The 23,813-nt window shown below is 38.5% G+C and overlaps 1 protein-coding gene across 4 annotated transcripts in view; it reads left to right on the top strand.

Moving 5' to 3' along the window:
* The window catches only part of Azin1 (antizyme inhibitor 1), a 30,770-nt gene that overhangs the window by 3,894 nt on the left and 3,063 nt on the right, over window positions 1–23,813 (top strand). Inside the window, exons 2-11 of one of the 4 annotated variants that reach the window (XM_034516331.2) lie at window positions 614–751; window positions 14,672–14,868; window positions 15,543–15,716; window positions 16,800–16,972; window positions 18,084–18,218; window positions 19,726–19,807; window positions 20,657–20,731; window positions 21,402–21,564; window positions 22,709–22,824; window positions 23,268–23,482. In XM_034516331.2, coding sequence (XP_034372222.1) covers window positions 14,767–14,868; window positions 15,543–15,716; window positions 16,800–16,972; window positions 18,084–18,218; window positions 19,726–19,807; window positions 20,657–20,731; window positions 21,402–21,564; window positions 22,709–22,824; window positions 23,268–23,482 — 1,235 coding nt within the window. In that variant the 5' untranslated portion in view covers window positions 614–751; window positions 14,672–14,766. Of the gene's footprint in view, window positions 1–613; window positions 752–8,276; window positions 8,406–14,671; window positions 14,869–15,542; window positions 15,717–16,799; window positions 16,973–17,931; window positions 18,219–19,725; window positions 19,808–20,656; window positions 20,732–21,401; window positions 21,565–22,708; window positions 22,825–23,267; window positions 23,483–23,813 lie in introns of those variants that run through there. The other 3 variants (XM_034516332.2, XM_076911284.1, XM_076911283.1) reach the window with 3 other exon arrangements.

Below are 23,813 nucleotides of genomic sequence, written 5' to 3'. Positions count from 1 at the left end.
GGTGGTGGTATGGGTGGTGGTATGGGTGGTGGTATGGGTGGTGGTATGGGTGGTATGCCGAGCTTCACATTCATTTGCTTCTGGTGATAGTAAAATGAAATAGGTCTAGAGGGGCTAGATAAAAAGAAGAAAAACTACATAGACTTGCACAGGGCTTTTCAAGTTTTCTTTTGGAGACAGGGTCTAGTGTCAACTAAGCTGGCCTCAGGCTCTTGTTTTTGATAAAGCATGACTTTGAACTTTGTCTGCCTACACAAATCCTGGGATTACATGTGTGTACCACCATGTTTAACTTTTTAGTATTGTAGTAGAATTTGTAGCAAAGGATAGTATGAACTTGACCAAGTAGTTATAAGATTGCGCTAGAACATTTGAAGTCATTTTTGTCATTTTGTTTATTTAAGACAAGACCTAGCTATATAACTTCGGCTGACCTTGAATTTAAAATATCCTGTTTAGCCTCTTGAGTGCAGAGATTCCAAGTATATGGTACCATAAACAACTGGAATGTCACCTTAATAGAACACTATTAAAACTTACTAAATCATTTAAATTAACCTGTTTGAATTACAATCTAATTTTTAAAACTTTCTATTTTTCTCTCTTTCTTTAGGGCGAACTTTCTGACCGAGTATACAACTACCCAGAAGGCCTAGGAGAAGTGCTGTATAGAGAGCAGTTTGACTTCAACGCTGAGCCACCTTGGGAACCTAGCTGATGATAGGGGGGTTCCATCTCCTAACTTGTCCATGTAAGTATCTTCACATTTGAGGAGAACTTACACAATTGAAATGCTGCTTCAGTGTTTCTCAGAATTCGGAATTATGTTGCCTCTTCAGACTCTTAAAATTAAAATTACTTAGTTAACAAATGAGACTGGTAAGGTTATATGTACTATTTACCAACAATAGAATCACTTATAACTTTGACTTGAATGCATAATGAATAGTACTGTATTTAGTGTATTAAGATATTTTATTGAGATCTGGAGACCAGGCTCAGTGGTTAAGAGCACTTGCTGTTCTTGGACACCATTTTGGTTCTCAGCACCCATTTCAGGTTGTCCACAACTGCCTGTAACTCTTGCTTGAGAGGCTCTAACATCCCATTTGACCTACTGGCACCTGCATACACACGCACGTTCTCATGTGTAGAGATGGACATACATACACATACATCCAGATAAGTACAAATATAATCTTTTTTTTAAAATTGTACTAGTCCAGGTTTTAATATAAATTGGAGAGAGGATTTTGACTTTAGACTATAATTTCTCATATTCAGTCACCTACATAGTAGGTGCAAGTATTGGCAGAATCAGAAAAGACTCAGGCTTTGTAAATTGAGTCCAGGGCTTTCTCCACACTTGTGGTGCATTGAGTTAATATTCCGCAGCATTAAAGACATTTTAGAAAACATTCACTCTGCGTGCGTGTGTGTGTGTGTAAAGTGAGGGGGCAGCTTGTAGCACTTAGTACTCTGCTTCTGCCATGTGGGTTCTAGGGATCAGAAGTGTTCAGGCTTGGCAGAAGTGCCTTTAACCTGTGAAGCCATCTTTGCCAGCCCCCTGGTAAAGCAAAAGATTCTGCCATTCTGTTTGGTAAGGCTATATCTTTTTTTTTTTTTTTTTTTGGTTTTTCGAGACAGGGTTTTTCTGTGCATCCCTGGCTGTCCTGGAACTCACTCTGTAGACCAGGCTGGCCTCGAACTCAGAAATCCACCTGCCTCTGCCTCCCAGGTGCTGGGATTAAAGTCGTGCGCTACCACCGCCCAGCAGTAAGGCTATATCTTAAGAGTATGAGTGTGAAAGCAATTTTATTTTGTGTTCCTAGTAATGAAAATCTTTTATCAAATATTTTGCTTTTTATTTATTTGGAAGAGTTGTATGTTTCTTTCGTAAGTGGTTTCATCTATTAAGCTTGTAGAAGCCAATGGTTTGAAAGATAATACTTGAGAGTCCCAGCATGCCACATTCCAGATAGTCAAGGATATTTTTTGACTACTTTATATTCTGTGCATGGATTATTTTAAGACTCTGTGCGAACTGTAATTTTCTCAGTAAGCCTGGTTTAAGTTTGAGAGGCCCATCTATCTACCTATTATTAGTTTTTAGAGAGTGGGTTTTCTCACTGTAGCTCTGGCCTAGAACTCACTATATAGAGCAGGCTAGATGTGTGCTCACACACAGATCCATGGTGCTATACCATGGACATCATTTCCAGCTGGTAATCTAGTGCTGGGACAATGGAGATTAGAATCCTGGGACTCACTGACCAACTAGGCTAGCCTAATTGATAAGCTGCAGGTTCAGTGAGAGGTTCTATTTGAAAATGTGGATGGTTCTTGAGAAACAACACTTGAAGTTTACTTCTAGACTCTACACGTGGCCTGCACATACAAATGATGACTACATTGTAAAAAGCTAAAAAATTCTGTCTCTAGGTTTCATGGAATTGAAATTTGGGATTTTGAGACTTAAAATGGGTTTTACATGGGAATAGACAGCAGAACTAGGAGAAATCTCAGATGGGTCAGTTTCAAGTTACTCCCCAGTCATTGCTTCCTTCTAGTGTAGTCAAAGTATTTGTTTTAAAAAGGAAAATCAAACCAGGTAGTAGAGGTGGACTCCTTTAATCCCAGAACCTGGTAAAGCAGAGATAGAGTTTGAGGTCAGCCTGGTGGCAAAGATGGGGGATTGCGGAGGGGGGGGGGGAGATATCTTAGGAAAACTAAGAGGTCAAAGTAGGCTTTTTTATTTTAGTTATAATATAGATTCTACTGAATAAAAGTAGTTCCAGAACCATGCAGTCTACACAGCCCAAGCATTTGGGAGATAAAGAGTGGGTCAGGAACGCATGGCTTGTCTGGGCCACATGAGACCCTGTCCCATTTGTTTGTTTCATTTTAACAGGCTGGGGCTTATTTTTTACATGTGTGAGGTACACTTACCACTGCACACTTACAGAGGTTAGTGGATAGCTTGTGGGAGTCAAGATTTCTTCCCCCATGTGAATGCTAGGTATTGAACTCAGGTTTCCAGGCTTGCATGGCAAGTACCTTTTCCTGGTGAGTCATATTGTCTGTCACCCTATTCAAAGATTTTTTTTTTTTTAACATATTTTAGTTAGAGTAGGGATGAGTAGAAATGAAAGTTGCTTCAGGGAAGAGGAGACACATACTGGAGTATAGGTACAGACTTTTCGGAGGGTAGTAGGTGTAAGGTAGGAAAACAAACTTCTTTTTGAGACTAGCCTTAGCTGACCAGGAACTCACTATGTAGTCCAGGCTGACCTGGCCTGGAACTTAAGATCATCCTGCCTCTGCCTCTCAAGTGCAGGGATTAAAGGCCTGCACTAGCAGGCTTGGCAGTTTATCTTTATAGAAGAGACCACAGTTAAAGATAAACCTAACTCAAATTTTTTGCTTCAGTGAACATTAAGTATTGGATTTTGTTTATTATTATTGTGTGGATATTAGAGGACCATCTGTTCTTTTGCAAATATTTACATTTGTTTATTGAAGTAGGGGTGTGTGTCTCTTTGTCTTGTCTGTCTGGACATACGCCACAGACAGGACAACCTGTAGTTGGTTCTCACCTTCCACCATGTAGGTCCTTGGAATCAAACATAGGTTTTAGGCTTGCTACAAGTGCAAACTAATTTGAGAGAAGAACCTGAATTTGTGCTGAGTTGATTATAGGGAGCTACTCAATCTCTTGTAGATTGTTATATCTAACATGTACTACATGGTTGTTCTTAATAAATTCAGAGATACATTGTTTCAAGGGTTCCCATTAGAATAATAAATACAGTAGTACCTCAGAAATACAGTATCTTTGTATATGATAGTTGTGTCACTGGAATGGGAGTTGGGATCATAGGCTTAGTCTGATGCTGAACAATAACATTTAGAACTTTTAGAAGAACTTAAAACATTGTCCTTATGGAAATACTTAATATTTGACTATATGAACTGTATTTGAGCTGTGTCTAATACTCTACTAGTATTTTTGTGCAGGTATTAGTCTCTAGGATTGGGCATCAGGATTTTTCTTTTTCTCCCTCTCCTTGGCATTTATTCATTTATTTATTTTATAAATAAAAGTCAGGGTCTCACTATTGTAGCCAAGGCTTGACTGGAAATCACTGCAATTCTGCTTCAGCCTCCTAAGCATTGGAATTACAGGTGTATAGTATTATTTCACTTGGTTTCAGGATAAGGTTTGAAATCAACCATCAGTTTTTGAGCTAGTTCATTCCATTAAGTATCTGCAAACTAGGTGTTTCACAGTTTGATAGTTTCTCCTGGCCCTTCCGCTCATTGATTTTTTTGAGACAAGGTCTTACTCTGCAACACAGACTGGCCTGAAACAAAGAAGCTAGACCAGTACCAGATAGACCTTGGGGGTCCTCCTACCTCAGTCTCCAGAGTAGCTGGGATCACAGGCCTAATTGATAATCCCTCACTAACAAGCCAAGAGGCAATTAACACTAACCATCACAGTATCTGTATTCTTGATTTTCATAAGTAATATTTAGTGGTACCTTTCTTCAGCTTATAATCTAGAAAGTAGTGTAGACCAACTTACTTTGTTTTGCCTTTTTTTTAGTTAAGTAATTTATTTTTAATTTTATGTGCGTTGGTGTTTTGCTTGCATGTGTGTCTGTGTGAGGATGTTTGATCCCCTGGAACTGGAGTTAGAAACAGTTAGGAGCCTCCATGTAGATAAGAATTAAACCCAGGGCTTCAGGAAGAGTAGCCAGTGCTCTTAACTGCTGAGCCATCTCTCCAGCCACTTCTGCTTTTTGAAGACAAGGTCCCCAAATATTCAGCTTTAAAACATTTCTTTTAAATTAATTACATTTATTTTGTGTATGCATATGCCCATGGTGTGTGTAGGTCAGAAAACTTGGTAGAGTTGGTTCTCTACTTTCACCAGGTGGGCTCCAGTTTTGAATTCAGGTAATCAGGCTTGATGGCAAGTAGTCTGCCTGAGCTTTCTGCACCACCTAAACAAAACAAAAACCAGTCTTAGGTAATTAAGGCTGATTTTTGGACCTATTCCTCAATGAAATTATAAGTATCTGATAGCTCCAGTGTTCAGAAGGGTTTAAGTGGTTTTCAAATTTATTACAGAGGAGGACAGTTGGGATGAAAGAATTGACATTGACTATCAATGTATGTGCTTCATACATTTTTACCCTGTCTAATCTTGTTTACCTTGAGGAGGTTATCCCTCCTCAGTTTCATTCAACCATCTCCTTCAGCATTTGAGGCAAATCTCTGTGCCTGTTAACATGCTCATTGAATCAGGTTTTTGTTCGACTGTATGGTTTTGAAGACTTTTTAAATGTAATCATGACTAACCTGAAACTTGGTACATAGACCAAAACTAGCTTCAATCTCCTAGAGATCCACTTGCAGGTATGTGCCACCACACCCAGCCAGAAGCAGAATTTTAGCTATACTTTGTTCTGATAGTAGTCAGCTTTATTGCTTAAGTTATTTTATCTATTCACAACATTCTATGGAGTTGTATTACTTTTTAGTTTTTTTCAAACAGTTTAATTCTGGATTCCCTGTTGTCCTAGAACTGCTCTGGATAATTAACTGTGAGTGGAGAAGCATTAGTAGACGTAAGGCAGCTGTTGCTATGATTTATCACTCTCAGATTCACTGTGGCATAAGACCTGTATAAGATCAGTCAGCAGCACTAAGTGGACTCAGTGGTTCCGAAAAATGGGGAAGGAATATGAGAGGAGAGGTTGTGTGGAGAGTGCCTGGGTTGATTTGGACGGATAGGATCAATACAAATTATATACATGTGTGAGATTGTCAGAAAATAAATGAAACATGGGTTTGTTTTGTTTTAAGTTAATAGGCATGGTGGCACACAACTTTATCCCAGTATTAAGGAGGCAAGGCCAGGAGGATTTCTGAGTTGGAAGCCATCTTGGTCTTGTCTAACCAAGGGCTACATAGTGAGATTTCCTCCCCCCTCCCCTTCCTCGCTCTGTGTGTGTGTGTGTGTGTGTGTGTGTGTGTGTGTTATATGAACTGTTAACACAAGCTGTAACAAATCACTATTCTTCCCCTAAACTCCCTGACGTTTTGACCTGTGAAGGTTCTCATTTTTGTATATTTTCGTTGGGTGTTTAAGGTGAGCGTTTTTAGGACATAGCACTGTGTGACTGTGGTCATGTAGACTGAAACTAGTGTTAGCTGGATGTTGTAAGTTAAATTTTTAATTTACTTGCCCATTCCTGCAAAGATCTGTCACTAAATTGATAAAAATCAATGTTTAATTTTGGGCTGGTTCAATGAATGGCTCAGTTGGCAAGGGTACTTGTCACTGAGAATGCAAGCCCAACGACCAGGGTTTAATCCCTAGAAGCCATCTAGGATGGAGGAGGCAAACTGACTCTGCAGCCATCCTCTGGTCTCTAGATGCCTGCAGGGCATATGCACACACAGTAATGAATAGAACAAAAGTTATACTTTCTCTTTTTGCTCTTTGTTTTTGAGCCAAGGTCTCTCTGTATTTGTGCAGCTCTGGCTATCCTGTGTAGATCAGGGTGGCCTCAAAATCACAATGATTCACCTGCTTTGCTCCCTTTCCTGGGATTAAAGATGTGTGCCACCGTGTCTGGCTCTGTATTTTCTTAGCTCAACATGTCAAATTTTGTGTAAACAAGAATAGGTTGATATTTTCTATGTTCTACATGGAAACCATAATAATCCTGAGATGGTCTTTAAAATGAATGATTTTTGTCTCATTAACTCCTGAAAAGTATATATGAATACATACTGGGAAAACAGGTAAGAGGCTTAAACTGTTTACCACCCAAAATCTAACACTTCTGCTCCTAGTTATGTGCCCTAGACTCTTGAACATCGTCCTGGTTTACCATTCAGTAGGATAGTGTCCCTTGTACCAGACTGTAAGGTCTACATGCAAAAGTATAACATGGCTATAAAAGTCCTTTATTTAATTTGATCATTGAGATATTTTAATATTTGGTGCTTGAAAGATTTGGTGCTTAGCAGGTTAGAGTATATGTTGCTCTTGCAGAGGGCCTGTTTTCAGTTTCTAGAAAGCACCTGTGACTGGAAGCTCACAATCACCTATAATTCAAGCTCCAGGACATCCCGGTGCCCTTTCCTAGCCTTCCCATGACACCCATGTTTATGCAGACAGCTCTTCAATACACATAAGGAAAAGTAATTCATGGGGTGGGAGGTGAGGGTAACTGGAGTATTGTCCAGTGGCTAGAGCACTTACTGCTTTTACAGGGAATTCAAATTTAATTCTCATTAACCATGTCAGGTTGTATTTATAACAGCCTACATCTGCAGCCCCAGGGGGTCCAGTGCTCTCTTCTGGCATATGTATATGCATACAGTACAAACATAGACACATAATTTTAACTATATAGACCAGGCTGGCATTGAAGAGATCTGCCTGTCTCTGTCTCAAGTGCTGAGACTAAAGGTGTGTACTGCCAGCCCTCGTAAAACATAAATCTTTTAACAAAGTTTCTAAATGTTTATTGAGAATCATCTTATATTTTAAAGTAAGCTGTGCTCATTTCCTTACTCTTTTCTTCTTTCATATCTTCTCATTTTTGTTCTTTTTTAATATAACCCTTCATGGAAATGTTTTTTGCCTAGGCACAGTGAGTTGTTTCATCCATTAAAATTGTTTGTAAATTGTGATTTTAGCTTTGCAGTTACTATCTGTTGAGGCAAACCCTGTTCTGGATATTATGAGTGTTCTGTGTAGGTAGTTTCTGGTCCATTAATGGCAAAAACACTGTTAGCTTTTTACCACTCATTAGATATCCCAGCTACCTCCTTTAGTATGTAGCTTCTTAGTGCTTTTTCCTCCTGGAGGTCTTTATAGGGCAATCATCTTTTAGAAGCGTCTTCTAGTGGTTTTTACTCAGTTACTTCCATAGTTATCTTGTGTGGTAAGTAACGTTTTTCTGTTGGCCAATGGAGTGCAGAGAGGAGCTTAGGCACGCTTGTGTATTTTTGAAGCTGAGTGTTGAGCCATCTAATGCTTACATGAAATACAGTAGAAATGCTTGTGTTAGGCATCTTTACAGTAATTATAGTATACATTCCAAAATACATTGTTTTCATAGTGAGTAAAGGTCTTGTTGAGAAGTGGTTGGCTTTATTACGGTTGGGTTTCCTGATAGGTGTCTGTGAAACAATACTCTGAACCTTTCAGCTCTCCCTGTTCTACTTCCAGGGAGGTCTTCACTTCAGAAACCCAAGACTCATATTCATCCAGCTTGGTGTCAAGTGGGCTGTTGCTGCCAGGATTATCTTGTGATTATATGAAAGATGTATCAGTTTCTTCTGAAGTGCAATCAACTCTAGAAGCCTTTGTGTAGCAGGTGTGTAACAAGGCAAGTGCACAGCTGCCAGCAGGTGTGTAAGAAGGCAAGTGCACAGCTGCCAGCAGGTGTGTAACAAGGCAAGTGCACAGCTGCCAGCAGCCGTTACTCTTGGGAGTGAACACGAGAGCTCAGCCACCTTGTGAAGACTCCAGGGAACAATGTGTGGTTCTTTGGAGCCATTGTTTCTTTTGGCAGCTTCTTCGAGGAGAATGTATTATCAAAACCAAAACACCAACTTACAGGTGTAAATAAGAAATGTTACAGTTTATTTTTCCAGCCATAAGTTCAAAAGGAAATTCTTTGCACCAGTAAGTGTTGGGATTTCACCAACACTAAATGAGCTTTTAGTCAGACATGAATAGGTATTTAGTTGCTAAAAGCAGCTTTCAATATGGTGGTAAATAGAGAATACTCTTTAGTAATTGGGGTTTTTTGTTTGTTTGTTTGTTTTTACTTTTGAGTCTCACTGTACCCTGTGCTTGCTTTTTTAACACTTGGAATGGTCTTCCTGTCTCAGACATTCTCCAGTGCTGGAATTACAGTCCTGCACCACCACTTCCAAGAAAGTCTGTTTTTAGTGAAGAGAACTGAAAGGTTTAGAAAACAGCTTCTTGTGGATTAACTTGGAAGTTCTGGCTTGTGGTATGAACCATTCCTACTTTCCACCACCACATGAGTGCTTCCTCTCCCTCCCCCTCTCCCTTCCTGCCTTCCTTTGGTTGGTTGGTTGGTTGTTTGTTTGGTGTTTAGGTGTTTTGTGTTTTTTTTTTTTCCCCCTGTATAGTCCTGGCTGTCCTAAAACTCAATATGTAAACCAGGCTGGCTTTGAACTCAGAGATCTGCATGCCTCTGCTTCCCGAATGCTGGGATTAAAGGCATACTCTTATCATACCTGGCTTTACTAATACCTCTTAAAAACAGAATACATCTTTACTAGCAGTTAGGCAAAGTCTTTGTCTTTTATGAAAGTAGATTTAGAAAGTATTTTTTTCTAAAATGAAAAAAATTGCTTAGCAAGCAAAGTTGCTTCTTGCAGCCAAGCTTCTCAACCTGAGTTCAATTTCTGGAATCCATGTGGTAGAGAGAACTAACTCCTTCAAGTTGTCCTAGAACCTCCATGTACATGTGCACATGCGCAGGTGCACAAACACACACACACACACACACACACAAAGGGTATTTTTTTTTTTTAAGGAATTACTTATCTTATGTATGAGTACACTGTAGTTATCTTCAGACACACCAGAAGAGGGCATCAGATTCTGTTACAGATGGTTGTGAGCCACCGTGTGGTTGCTGTAAATTGAACTCGGACCTCTGGAAGAGCAATCAGTGCTCTAAACCACTGAGTCGTCTCTCTCCAGCCCAAGAAGGTATTTTCTTAAAAACTTAAAATCGAAAGCAAGGGTTCCTGTCATCTTTCTACTAGTTTTTTAGGGCTCCTTGAGTGAAAATAAAGTATAGTGGAGGTAAGAAAGACAAGAGTTCAAGCTACTAAAAGACTCCCCTTAACCCCTTTCCAGTGTTTGAAATACTGTGCTACCAAATTACTCTTTGAGACAGTGTCTCATTTAGCCCAGGCTATCCTTAAACTTACTGCCTAAAGTTCCCAATGCTGCCTCTCCATAGTACTGGAATTATGGTTGTGTACTGCCATGTCCTGTCTGTGCTGGGCCAGCATTGAGTCTGAGCCTCTGGCAGGCTAGGTAAGCACTATACCAATTGAACTATATCTCAGTTCTGCATCCCCTGCCCCTTACCCCAAGCCCAGTGACATTTTGAGTTTGTTAACTTAGAGGACTATAGAAAACTGGTCTGAGGATATGTGTTGCATATTTTTTATCAAATCAAGTTTTTCTGGACCTAGCATGTAACTTTTAACAGTTTGTCAGTTACTTGTGTGATAAGGCTGCAGGGCCTTAAAACAGTTTTAAGACTGTAGAAGATGAGATGGATTTGTTTTTTTTTTTGTTGTTGTTGTTGTTGTTGTTTTTGTTTTGTTTTTTTTTGTGATTGGTTTCGTGTAGCCTTGTCTAACTTCGAACTCATTGTATAACTGGGGAAAGAGCTTAAGCTTCTGGTCCTTCTGCCTTGGCCCCACCAGGGCTAGAATTATAGGCTGTTCAGCACCCAATTTATGCAGTTTATGCTGTGCTGGGGAATCAAGCCAAGGCCTGGTGCTTCTTACTATGGTGGATACTTGAATCTCCTGGGGGATGAACTTGATACCTACAGGGACTTTGTTGTATTACCATCTCTTATAAGAACTTTCCATTATGGCTAGGGTTATGTAAGGCACTGGGTTTGATGCCAGGCTACAAAAACAAAACATCAGTATTCTTAATATGAAGTTTATTGTCCATATGTCCTTGACAATGTGTGGGCTTGTAATTTGTGGGAATCTCAGAAATGAAGGCAAACACATCAAAGCTTCTGTAATATTGATACTAATTATTTTATTGTGGGTCTCTGCAAGGAAATCAAATAGCATGTATTACATTTACATCTGTTTTTGTGGGTTTGGGTATATGGTAATTGGAATGTATTTTACTTTATTGAGGCAGGGTCTCCTTGAATAGATTAGGTTGCTGCACTTGAATGCGCAGAGCTCAGGTTGCCTTTGCCTCCTGAGAGCCAAGATTAACGTTTGCCGATATTCCATCCTTCTAACAGTCTGTGTCAGGCAGCCAGGGTTCAGTTTAACAACCCTGTAGTTGCTTCTGAAGTGACAGTTGCATCTTACAGACGAGTGAACACTTTGTTAAGCATTCTCTTTGCTTTGGTTATGCTTTGTTCGTATTAGTAATTTGTTGCGGGAGATATTTAAAACAGCAGCACTCATCTGGTTTGTGGTTCTGGGGCCTGCCATCTTCCTGACCAGGCAAGGCCTGTGGCCATGGCAGCAGCATGTTCTCGCCACTGCTCTGCTCAGGTGGCCAGAGACACCGGCCCTGCCACCCATGAGACACCAGCATGAGAGATGGCTCTGCCTATCTACCATGCTGTCTCCACAAGGCTGGGCTGAGCCCAGTCCATCCTGCCATCCACGCAGTACCCGGTAGAAATGAGACTCTAATACTTAAAGATTATCCAAAGGCTTTATATGTTTGGTAATGCTCAAATAACAAGATGCCCACACAATTGGAAGTGTTAACCAATTAACTAACCTAGATATAAGTTGTTACCCAGGACTGTTCTCGATATATGCGTGGTTCTCCATGGCTCCTACATTTCTCCCTAGAGCTCAGCCTCCTCTTCTCCTCTCCTCCCACATTAGCTACTCCCAGATTACCGAGTTTTATTGTAAAATGTAGGGGGGGGGGGCAATATTCTGTTACACATTTTTATTCTTATCAATGGTACCATTCTTTGTCCACTATTTTGGTTTAGTCAGTTAATATTTGAAATTTAAAAGGTGTTTGGTTGATTAGAATGATATTGGAGATTGATTGTTAAAGGGACATGGGAAAAATTACTTGTATGAATGATATATATATTTTAATATAGGTACATATTGTTTGTACATGTGTTAAAAATTCTTGGATAGCCCCATGATGTTACTCTAGAAAAGTCTCTGAAGAATATTGCGTTGACTAAGACTCATCCAATGAGCCTGATGTTTTTGCAAATACTGAGGATCTTTTTTGAACCATGATAAATTGAGGCTCTTCTGTCCTGTCTTTAAAGATTCAGTTTTTAAATTTTATGTATATGAATACACTGTCTTCAGACACACTGGAAGAGGGCATCAGATCCCATTACAGATGGTTGTGAGCCACCATGTGATTGCTGGGACTTGAACTCAGGACCTCTGGAAGAGCCATTTCTCCAGCCCCTGTCCTGTTTTTAAAAGACAGAATTTTACATTTGGCATCAGTTACCTGTAGTGGTCCACAACCAACTCAAGAGACCCAAGTAATGCTATATGTATAGGTTTTTTTTTTTTTTTTTTTTTTTTTTTTTTTTTTTTTTTTAAAAAGACATATAATGAGATTTGTAAACAAAACCAAATTTCAGATTATTTCAACTTCTAAATTCTACCTTGTCCTTGAGTGCTGCAATTGTGGATATGCAATCTTACTAAACTTGGCTAGGCTGAAGATCTTGATTATAGTTTTTAAAAATGTGTTCTGTGTATAAGTTTTTTTCTAGTGTATGTATGTGCATGCCTTGTTCCTGTAAAGGTCAGAAGAGAGCATTGGATCTTTAGGAACTGTAGTTGATGTGAGCCACTATGTGGGTTCTGGTAACCAAACCTAACTCCTCTAATTTTTTCTCCCCCCAAAATGAATTTAGTTGTGTAGCAGCCATGGTGGTCCTGGAACTCGCTTTCTAGACCACCAGGATGGCCTCAACCTCCCTAGTGCTGGGATTAAAGGTGCATCATACCATGCCCAGCTAAGAACAAAAGCTGGGCCAGCTCTCTAGCCTCTTAATTGTGTGTGTGTGTGTGTGTGTGTGTGTGTGTGTGTGTGTGTGTCTCTGTGTGTCTGTGTGTCTGTCTGTTGGGGAGGACTTATTAAATAAAGCTGGCTGTTTAACAATCAAGTGATGTAAAACCTAATTGAAAGTTCTTTGCCCCTACTTTTTATAATACTTGTCTTGGTATTCATCATTGATTATATCCTTAAAATTGTTCTAGCTGGAGTTACACTGTTTAAAACAGTGTCTATCCTTAATTCCAATCCTAGTATAGCATCCTTTAGAGAATATCTGTGAATCATATCATATCCACTGTATATAATGTGGATCTTACAGCTAAACTCCTTGATTAAAAAGAATAACACTCTGTTTTAAGTCTCCATTATAGCATAAGATTTATTTATTGAACTGAATGTAGTTGTCTTGGAAATGAATGTTAGTACCTTCCAGGTTGAAACAATGTTATTTTATGAAATTTCAGTTACAGCTTATTGACATTGTAAGTGGTTAACTTTTATGTAGCCAGAAAGTTAACACTGCTTAGAAGCCATTGAAATGGTGTATATGATCTCTTAAAACATTTGGGGGGGGGGGAGCAAAAGGAACCAAGCATCACCTAAGAAAGTCTTGTCCATGTTTATGGTTTGTCTCAGTTTTAATGTCTTCTTGCATCTGTTGCATGAAAGTAAAATGGTTATAGGATACAAAGCATATCTTTTAGATTTGTAACTGTTGCATGGAATAATCATTTAAACTTCATTTAGAGCCATGGGCACTCAAAACTATGAGCCTCCGTGGATCTGTCATTGCTAGGCCAGTCTCTTAGGAATTGGCCAGGGTCACTAGCTGAATTTTCCATATTCTTGATTCTAAATTGTAGGTAGGCTATAAGAGTACCATTTTTAATTTGAAGTTAAGACCTAGAATAGCTGCAGATTGTCCCTTACCAGTCCCTCTTCCTTTACGGGGTGTGTGTGTGTGTGTGTGTGTGTGTGTGTGTGTGTGCGCGTGCGCGCGCACACACACAGATGTTTGAAACTGTCTCATTTTATACAGTCTAGGCTAGCCTCAGATTCTTGATAATCTCTTGCCTTGGCCTCCCAAGTGCCCAAGTGCTAGAATTACTAGCATAAGCTACCAAGCTCAACTATTAGAAAATAAATATTTATACTTAGTGTTTTATTTGTTTGAGACATGGTCTTTCTACATGGTCTTGGCTGTCATGTAACTCACGATGTCTACAAGTATCTACACTTTACAATGTTAAGTCATATGATCTATGTATGAGATTGTGTTTTTAGTAAGTTATAAATTTTTTATCTGCGTTTATTTATGTGGTAGTTAGGGAGATAGAAATTTAAGTAACTGAATTCTTGATCCTTTGTGCTGGGAGTGCTGGGATTATATGCCTGTATACCTGGCCTGCTTGTGTGTGTAGACATGTGTTGCCATTTAGATCATTAGATTTTGAGATAAGCTCTCAAAAGATGTAATAAGAGATAATGTATAGCTCCTCCATTATAGCTACATGAACTGCTTGTCCAGCTTTAGGATGGTGTGCATCCATTATCACACCTGACTTTTCAGTGTGGGTGCTGGAGATATGAACTCAAGTTCTCATGCTTATGTAGCAAGCACATACTGACTAACCCATCTCCCCAACCTCCTCATTTAATTTACTTTTAAAATAACATCAAAAGTCCAGTGTCTCTGGAAGTATTGGATGATCACATAAATTCCTTATGGAATTGAATACTTGACAGTTTCAGTGAGTCACTCAATATATCCATGCTTTAATTACTGAAATAATGCAGAGTATGATTTAACTTGTGTTTTGACAGTTTGTTGCATATTCTAAGGACCCAGACATAGGCTTGGTGGCCCGTCTCTTGTTTTTCCTGGTTTATGACTTTCGGCTTTGTGGAATACGGCTGAGATGAAAGGATTTATTGACGATGCGAACTACTCCGTTGGCCTGTTGGATGAAGGAACAAACCTTGGAAATGTTATTGATAACTATGTTTATGAACATACCCTGGTAAGTGTATAAGCTATATTACTCAAGTATGGTGTCCGTAATTTTCCAAATTTGAAAACACATGGTTGGTTATGCTTCTCAGACACTGATCTGATTAAAAGAACTTGTTCTAGGTAACTCTTGCAGCTTTATTTTATTTGTCCTTGCCAGTGTTTGTTGTTACAGTTTGATCACTTACGCTAGTTAGTTAGTTAGTTATTTTCATTTTATTATAAGATTATTTCCATTTACTTACGTGAACAGTGTGGCACAGTTTTTCTTTGTGAAAGCCAGATTTCTTGTGTTCTCTAGGTTTCTTGAAGAGCTCTAAAGTTACTCTAGTTTCTAGTAAAAGTAGCTTCTTGACTTTCGGTATACAAATATGACCAAGGCTCCTAGCAAACTTTACATATTTCTTTACTTTGTTATCAGGACTCTTAAAGGGGAGTGGTACTTGATGATGCTAGACACCCCTGGAAACAAAAGCTATTCATATCACATTGTTAGGACATCTTAATTAAATCTTGCTTTTCTCGTATGAGGTAGAAGTACTACTTCATTCTATTTTACTTTTAAAGTCATTGCATATTTAGTCCTCCACCCTTAACTACTTAAGCATAGTGGGTATATTCTTTCACATGTATCTTTTTTTTCGGTGGTTTTTGATTTTTTTTTTCCTCTATCATCATCAATAGACAGGAAAAAATGCATTTTTTGTGGGGGATCTTGGGAAGATCGTGAAGAAGCACAGTCAGTGGCAGAACGTGGTGGCTCAGATAAAGCCGTTTTACACAGTGAAGTGTAACTCTACTCCAGCTGTACTTGAGATCTTGGCAGCTCTTGGAACTGGGTTTGCTTGTTCCAGCAAAGTAAGTCTAATTTCTCTTTCTCACTAAAAGCATTCTGAAATCACTAACTCCTAGACACCAATGGAACAAATACAAGATGTTTAATGTTTGGGTTTTAAAATAAGTATTTAAATGGAGTCTTTTACTATGTTTAATTAAACAAAAGACTTATTTTTTATTTTAAAATTCTTTATCTGTGTGTATGTATATATACCACATTGCTTACCTGTTATTGACAAGGCCAGAAGTGGTTGTTGGATTCCCTGGGAATAGAGTTATAGATGGTCGCACACTTCCTGTAAATAGTGCTGGGAATTAAACCTAGGTTCTCCGTAAGAGTTGCAATGTTCTCTATTGTTAGCTGTGATAGTTGGTTCCTTTAATTCCAGCCTTATGGAGCTAGATGCAGGTTCAGGAGTTTAAAGCTAGTCTTCAGTGACATAATGAATTTGAGCCAGCCTAGGGTATAGAAACTCCCTCTCAAAATAAAATTTCTTCATTCTTAGGTGATCTATTCTTTTTGTACTTTTTTCAAAGTACTCTTTGTACTTTCCTTTTGAAGCAGGATCTCTGTTTTCTTTTGAAACAGCTCAAGATGGTTTTAAGAACTTTCTATGTAGCTGAAGATGTCTCTGAATTTCTGCTCCTCTTACCTCTACCTCCCAAGTGCTAGGGACAAGTGCTAGGTTACTCTGATCAATTCATATGGTTCTGTGGATAAAACCTAGAGCTTCATACATGCTAATTGAGCAAACACTCTCTTAACAATTGAGCTATATACCCAGTCCTGTTCTAAGCTACTTCTGAATGTCTTTTGTGAGGGTGGAGGACATGGCTCAGTAGTTTCCCCAGCACCTAGCAGGTTACAACCACCTGTAACTCCAGCTCCAGGAGATCCAGTGTGTCTAGCTTCTGAGGTCACTTCTACTCCATGAGAGAGGAGGGGTGGGGGAGTACACACACAAATACATACACATAAGTAAAATTGTATTTTTAATTTTTTACATGTACACCTGTGAAAGTCAGGACAACTCTTGGGGAATAGGTTCATTGTTCTACCATATAGGTCCAAAGGATTGAACTCAGATGTTAAATCTTTTACAGGATGAAATGGCTTTAGTGCAAGAATTGGGTGTATCTCCGGAAAACATCATTTTCACAAGTCCTTGTAAGCAAGTGTCTCAGATAAAGTATGCAGCAAAAGTTGGAGTAAATATTATGACATGTGACAATGAAATTGAATTAAAGAAAATTGCAAGAAATCATCCAAATGCCAAGTAAGTATGTACCTAAGTACTTGAAAATGTTGTTGCTACTTAGTGTTAGTTTGTCAGGCTATTGAAGGGAAGCAATAATGGCAGAGTTGGTATGTAGTGTAACTTAACATTACTTGGAATTTATGAGAAAGGCTGGCAGCTTTTTATTTTCTGCCCACTTGTGATCATTTTTATGGAATTGAGATGTGATAAATTCTGGGATATGACTTACTAGCTCATGGAGGAAAATTCCATGTTGTGCTCCATCAAATTATGGTCATGGCTCTGTATGTTCTTAAAAGTTTATATATGTTCCTAGAAGCTTGTATATCTTCTACCTGATTCAGCATTTCTCAACTGCTGATTCTCAGCCTTTGGGGACCCTTTCACGGGCGTCTCCTTAGACCATTGGAAAACACATCTATTTACATTATGATTCAGAACAGTGGCAAAATTATAGTTCTAAAGTAGCAACGAAAATAATTTTATGGTTAGGGGTCACCACAACATGAGGAACTGTTGCAGCATTAGGAAGGCTGAAAGATAATGGTCTAACTTGGTGACTTTAATGGTATTAAGGCATTCATTACCTGAAAACATTTGGATAAAGATCTTGGGGGGGAGGGGGAATTACAGAAAAAAAACTTGTTTTTCTTCAAAGAAATATGCCCAATCTTCAGAAAACAGGCAAGCGTTGGCTTGTTTGGCTCACTAGAAAACTGTAGGAACTTTGATAATTTTAAATAAAGGCCCTTACTATTTTTATTGAAAGACATTGATGGCATTGTTTTTGAATTTAGTCTTTTTTGGTGGATTCATGGACTGATGGACTTCATTTGGAAGTAATGTCATCTTTCATTCCAGAGCCCAACTGATACTCATGCTGCTACAACAGAGTTTTAACTTGCTGCATTTTCCATAATCCCATCCTTGCAAGCTTCATGCCTTAGGCCCTAATTGCTAGTTTTTTCTCTATACAGGATTGTTTTTCATTAGGTTCACTTGATTCATCCATCGCTGGATTTGGGAACACTGGCAACATAATCAACATACTTCCTACAATCTTCAGGCTTCACATGTGCTGATGATGATGTAAACCAACTCTGCCCCAATCATCTTCCCCTTCTCTTAGGGTCTTACTACATATTGCAACAGAAGATAATATTGGAGGTGAAGACGCTAGCATGAAGTTTGGCACTACACTGAAGAACTGTAGGCATCTTTTGGAATGTGCCAAGGAATTTGATGTCCAAATAATTGGGGTTAAGTGAGTATTTATAATGTTTTTTTTGTTTGTTTGTTTTTGGTTTTTTTAGTACAGAAAAGAATAAACATGTCTTTTTTTATTTGTTTTTGTAGATAGGGTCTTTCTATGTGGTCTTGGAGTTAGCTACATCTTCTCTCTTACTGATTTTCTTTGTTTTTTGAGACAGTCAGTCTTACTATGTAGCTCAGATTGGACTGAACCTCAGAGTTTGCTTTAACTCCCAAGTGTTGATTATTGATGTATGTGTCACCATCTTAATTTGAATGAGAGGAAATTCCTCCCAATTCTAATACATTTTAAAATGACGTTCAACCTATAAATTGTACAGATCATTTTGTATGTTTCTAATGTTTTTATTTATTTATTTTTGTCTTCTAATCCCTCAATGGCATTTCAGAAAGTCAGACTTTGAAGCTAGGTGTGGTGATGCCAGCATCTGGGGATTAGAGACAGGAAGGAAGATTATGAGTTTAAAGCCAACTCTGTCTACATGAGACCCACCCACCCTCCCTCCCTCCCTCCCTCCCTCCCTCCCTCCCTCCCTCCCTTCCATATGAAGAAACCAAGGCACAATTGGGTGATTTGGTGCTGGAGAAAAGGCTCAGCGGGCAAGAACACTGGCTGCTCTTCCAGAGATTCTGAGCTCAATTCCCAGCAACCACATGTGGCTCACAAACCATCTGTAATGGGATTTGATTCCTTCTGGTGTACATGAAGATAGAGCACTCATATGTATATTTATTTGATTTGGCTGGGTTTTGTTTTGCTTAGGACAGGATCTTGCTCTCTCTTACTAGATGATTCAGGGTTCAAATAAAGGAATTTGTGATGGTGTCTTTTACTTTTGTCACACACATAAAAGTAAGTCATATTTTAATCTATGAACTATAGCTGTTCTGTGTTAGCTTTCTGTTGCTGTGGAAGAGGAAAGGGTGTTTTGGCTTACAGGTCCATTGAGGAAAGCCAAAATAGGGACTCCAGGCAAGAACCTAGATGAAGGAACTGAAGCAAAGACCACAGACCAGTGTCTCCTGGCTTTCTCTCTGTGGCTTGCTCAGCCTGCATTAAACTGTCATACTGGGCTGGGCTCTCCCATATCAATTAAAAGAATGTACCCCACAGATAATGCACATAGACCAATCTGCTAGACGCAGTTTCTCAACTTGAGGTCCCCCTTTCCTAGGTAACTTTAGTTTATAGGTCAAGTTAAGGGGAAAAAAAACCAAAAGCCTAGGCAGCGTAGTGATTGACGCCTGACTAAGATGCACTTCTCTGTTTATAGAGTTGTACTATATTTCGAACATTGTAGCATAACTTAGGTAATTAGATTCTACTCTTGTACCAAATATTTGATAAAGTAAAAATATATATATATATATATATATATATACACACACACACACACACACACACATATATATATTATCATACTAAGTAATAATTGAAGGGAATTACTGAAAGTTCTTCAAAGCTGTGCTTCTATCAATTACTACCTTATTTCTTTCAGATTTCATGTTTCAAGTGCTTGCAAAGAATATCAAGTATATGTACATGCCCTGTCTGATGCTCGATGTGTGTTTGACATGGCTGTAAGTTCTCTAATGATTCTCTTCTCTTCACCCAGGGTGTTCATTAATTTCATAATAGTTTTTAACTAGTATGAATTAATTGTTTAAAATTAGTATAATACATAATTTGAAAAGTTTTTTAGATTTTGTGTATATATGTTTTGTTTGCATGTATGTATGTGCACCATGTTTATACCCGGTGCCCACAGAGCAGAGCTCCTGGAACTGCTGTTAAGTTGGGAACTGAACCCAGGTCCTCTGCGAGTAGCAAGGACTCTTGACCACTGAGCAATTTTTCTAGTCCTGCAGTCCTGCATACCTGAATTTTATCATTTTAGTTCATTTATTTTGTTTTTCCAAGCAGAGTTTCTCTGTATAGCCCCAGCTGGCCTCAGAGTCAGAACTGCCTGCCTTTGCCTCCCAGTGTTGGGATTAAAGATGTAGGTCACCACACCTGGCTTCTTCTTGATTTTAATACTAGAAAGATCAAGGGTTCCTGTACATTCGGGTGGGCAAAAGGATGAACTAGAAATTTAATGCTTAAAAGAAAGCACAGGCAAGATCAAGGAGACAAAATAAACATATAACATTTAATCTCTTCCTGGTAGTAAGAATCAAAGAAGCTGAGTTTTGATAGCAGACATCAGAAAGCTGAGGCATGAAGATAAGTTTGAGGCCAGCCTACATAAAGAGTTTGTCTGAAAAAAAGTGTAAAGCTGCTCATAGAATAAGAAACAAAAAAATTTAAAAAGAAAATCAATGTAATTGGTATCAGTAAAAGGCAGAAACATTTACCTAGCTAGGAAAATGGGATTTGTTTTTGTCATTTTTATATACATTACAATTTGAAAACTTGGTTTTTGTCTCCAGGGAGAGTTTGGCTTTACAATGAACATGTTAGACATCGGTGGAGGCTTCACAGGAACTGAAGTTCAGTTGGAAGAGGTAAATTTTTTCAGGGGTTGGCTATATTGGTATAATCTGCTTTCTTTGCTACATAATTGGTGGGTACCTAGATGTTTTCAAATTTCTAAAACAATACACCTGTGTAAGTTTGAACACTACCAAATCATAATAAAGGCACTCACTTGTCGATCTGTGATGTGCTAAGCATTACATTCAGTCTCACAAGCTAGGCAGGTATTCAGCTATTGAGCTACACCCATAGCTCATAAATGTAGTGTTTGTATTAGATGTCTGTCATATGAGCTCCTTCCCAACTTAGTGGCTACAATAGCAAGACTCATGTCATAATGTCTAGAAGTAGCCAATGGAAATTTTACTTTTCCGTTTGTACCAATTAAGTACAATATTAGAATTGATTTTTTTAATTAACGCCATTGTGATTATTACCAAATAGGCTTATGTAAAAGCTTGTTTAATTGAAAATCTCTGCTAAGTTGGAATTGAATAGTTTTTTTGGTGTTTTGCTTTTGTTTTGTTTGTTTTTTTTTTTTTTCCGAGACAGGGTTTCTCTATGTAGCCCGGGCTGTCCTGGAACTCACTCTTTAGACCATGAATAGTTTTTTTTGTAAGGAACTTTCAGTAGCTTTTCAACCTAGAATTCTATAATCATCCAGCATTGAAATTTAAATCTGTAATTTGAACCCCATAGGTTAATCATGTTATCAGTCCTCTGTTGGATGTTTACTTCCCTGAAGGGTCTGGCATTCAGATAATTTCAGAACCTGGAAGCTATTATGTATCTTCTGCGTTTACACTTGCAGTCAATATTATTGCTAAGAAAGTTGTTGAAAATGACAAATTTTCCTCTGGAGGTAAGTAAATTTTAAAAGTTTATATCATGTTTTAGATAAAATGGCACCATCGTGTGATATTTACTCTAAAAAGCCTTTTGTTGTTGTTATAGTTTTGTTACATTCCTCTTGTCTTGGGTGGAGAGTCTACCTCATACTTTACTAGAGGGCCAGAAGAATTCTTTAAATCTATCCTCAAGTCAAATCAACAAAAATTAACCTGAATCATTGTAGAAATAATGGCTTACATTAGTAAAATCGATTCCATTTTTTACTATGGAATAATCTTCCATAGAAAAGTTGGCTTTGACACTACTGTTCTTTACTGGTTTTCCTTTTTCCTTAGAATTTAGTCCAGGACTGCATTGGGTGTGGTTTTTTCTCCTTTGCATTTGTTTACTTTGATAGTTTTGAAGGGTATGCTGTTTGATTTGATTTGATTTGATTTGATGCTTTGTCTTTGTGGGGTGGGGTTCAGGAATTCCACCAGAGTTTTGGGATATTCTTTGTGTATCAAATTAGGAAACATGATAATGGTCTGTTCTAATATTGGTGTTGTTGTATTTGGGCTTGGGTGATGGGTACTTGACTGGTTTTTGTATTATGGGGTTGGTTTTAAGATTTTGAATCTTGTGTATGTGTGTGGTTTGTGTATGCTTGTGAACATAAGTGCCTAAGAGGCTAGAGGTGTGGGATCCTGTGGAGCTGGAATTAGAGGCAGTTGTGATCTGTTTGATAAGGGTGATAGAAGTTGAACTCTGAAAAAGCAGCATGCTCTTAACTGTGAGGCATCTTTCCACCACCTCACCCCCCTCTTCTTACTTTTGTTAATTTATTTAGAAACCAGGTCTTACTCTTGCTAGGAAGTCACTGTGTAGCTAAGTTTCCCTCTGTGTGAAATGTTGGGATTGGACCACAATACTGGGCCTCTGCTGCATACACTGCATGCTTTACCTTCTTGTACATCAAGGTGTTTTGTTCCCGGTCTCACTCAGTACTGCATTGAGTCATTTTCTCCGTGGAGCCCTGTCTTATTTTTCTGATGGGGAGAATTTAAAACCCAAGGAGGAGGTATGGATTCCATTGAGAGTAGGATTCCTGTGGATTGAGGAAGGTGTGGGGTTTTTTGTTGTTTTAAATTCATCTTCCTTTTATTTTATTTCAGTAGAAAAAAGTGGGAGTGATGAACCAGCCTTCGTGTATTACATGAATGATGGTGTTTATGGTTCTTTTGCCAGTAAGCTTTCTGAGGACTTAAATACCATTCCAGAGGTTCACAAGGCAAGTTTGTTTGTTCTTCCAATGTGTCTTTGGCAGTTTTAAAACAAAACAAAATACCAAGCCTGCTGCGTGTCTGAGTGGGCTGACCTTCAGGCATGCAGTCATGCATGCCTAAGCACACACAAATATACATACAGAGAAATAAATGTAACCTCTTTTTTTTTTTTAAATCTGTAGGGACTTGAATAGAGGTCAGAGTCCATTCTCATTACAAGGTCCTGGATTCAACTGCCAAGAATCCTACCTCTTTAAACCTTGTCTGTTTTATTCAGCATGTTTTTTGTTTTTCCTAGGATTCATGTTCTGGTCTTTTTAGTTTATTTCCTTGTTGTGGAGTTGATGATCATTGAGACTTGGGCCTGACCCTTCATAAACTGAAACTGGTTTTTGCTTACCTACTCAAATACCTTAAAGAATTTGACAAATTTTCTTTTTTTCTACAGAAATACAAGGAAGATGAGCCTCTGTTTACAAGCAGCCTTTGGGGTCCATCCTGTGATGAGCTTGATCAGATTGTGGAAAGCTGTCTTCTTCCTGAGCTAAATGTGGGAGATTGGCTTATCTTTGATAACATGGGAGCAGATTCTTTCCACGAACCATCTGCTTTTAATGATTTTCAGAGGCCAGCTATTTATTTCATGATGTCATTCAGTGATTGGTAAGGTGATTTTTTTGAAAAGCAGATGGTGTATATGAGTGACAGTTTAGATTTGCTAACACCTTATATAACAAACTATGCATAACTTTAAAATACTAAGAAAAAGAAACATTCAAATGAACATTTCATGTAAATTTGACAGCATGACAGATAGAGGTAATAGTTTCCTTTTTCTTGTTTTTCTTTGAGACAGGGTCTCTACATATAATCCTGGTTGTCCTGGGGTGGGGGTGGGGGTGGATACACACACCCCCAGCCTGGCCTTGAACTCACAGAAACACAGCAGTCCTTTCAGGATTAAGTTTATCACACCCAATGATAGTTTCTTCTT

The sequence above is a fragment of the Arvicanthis niloticus genome, chromosome 13, assembly GCF_011762505.2.
Source record: "Arvicanthis niloticus isolate mArvNil1 chromosome 13, mArvNil1.pat.X, whole genome shotgun sequence".
Lineage (NCBI taxonomy): Eukaryota > Metazoa > Chordata > Mammalia > Rodentia > Muridae > Arvicanthis > Arvicanthis niloticus.
This window is presented reverse-complemented; position numbering and strand designations above follow the sequence as displayed.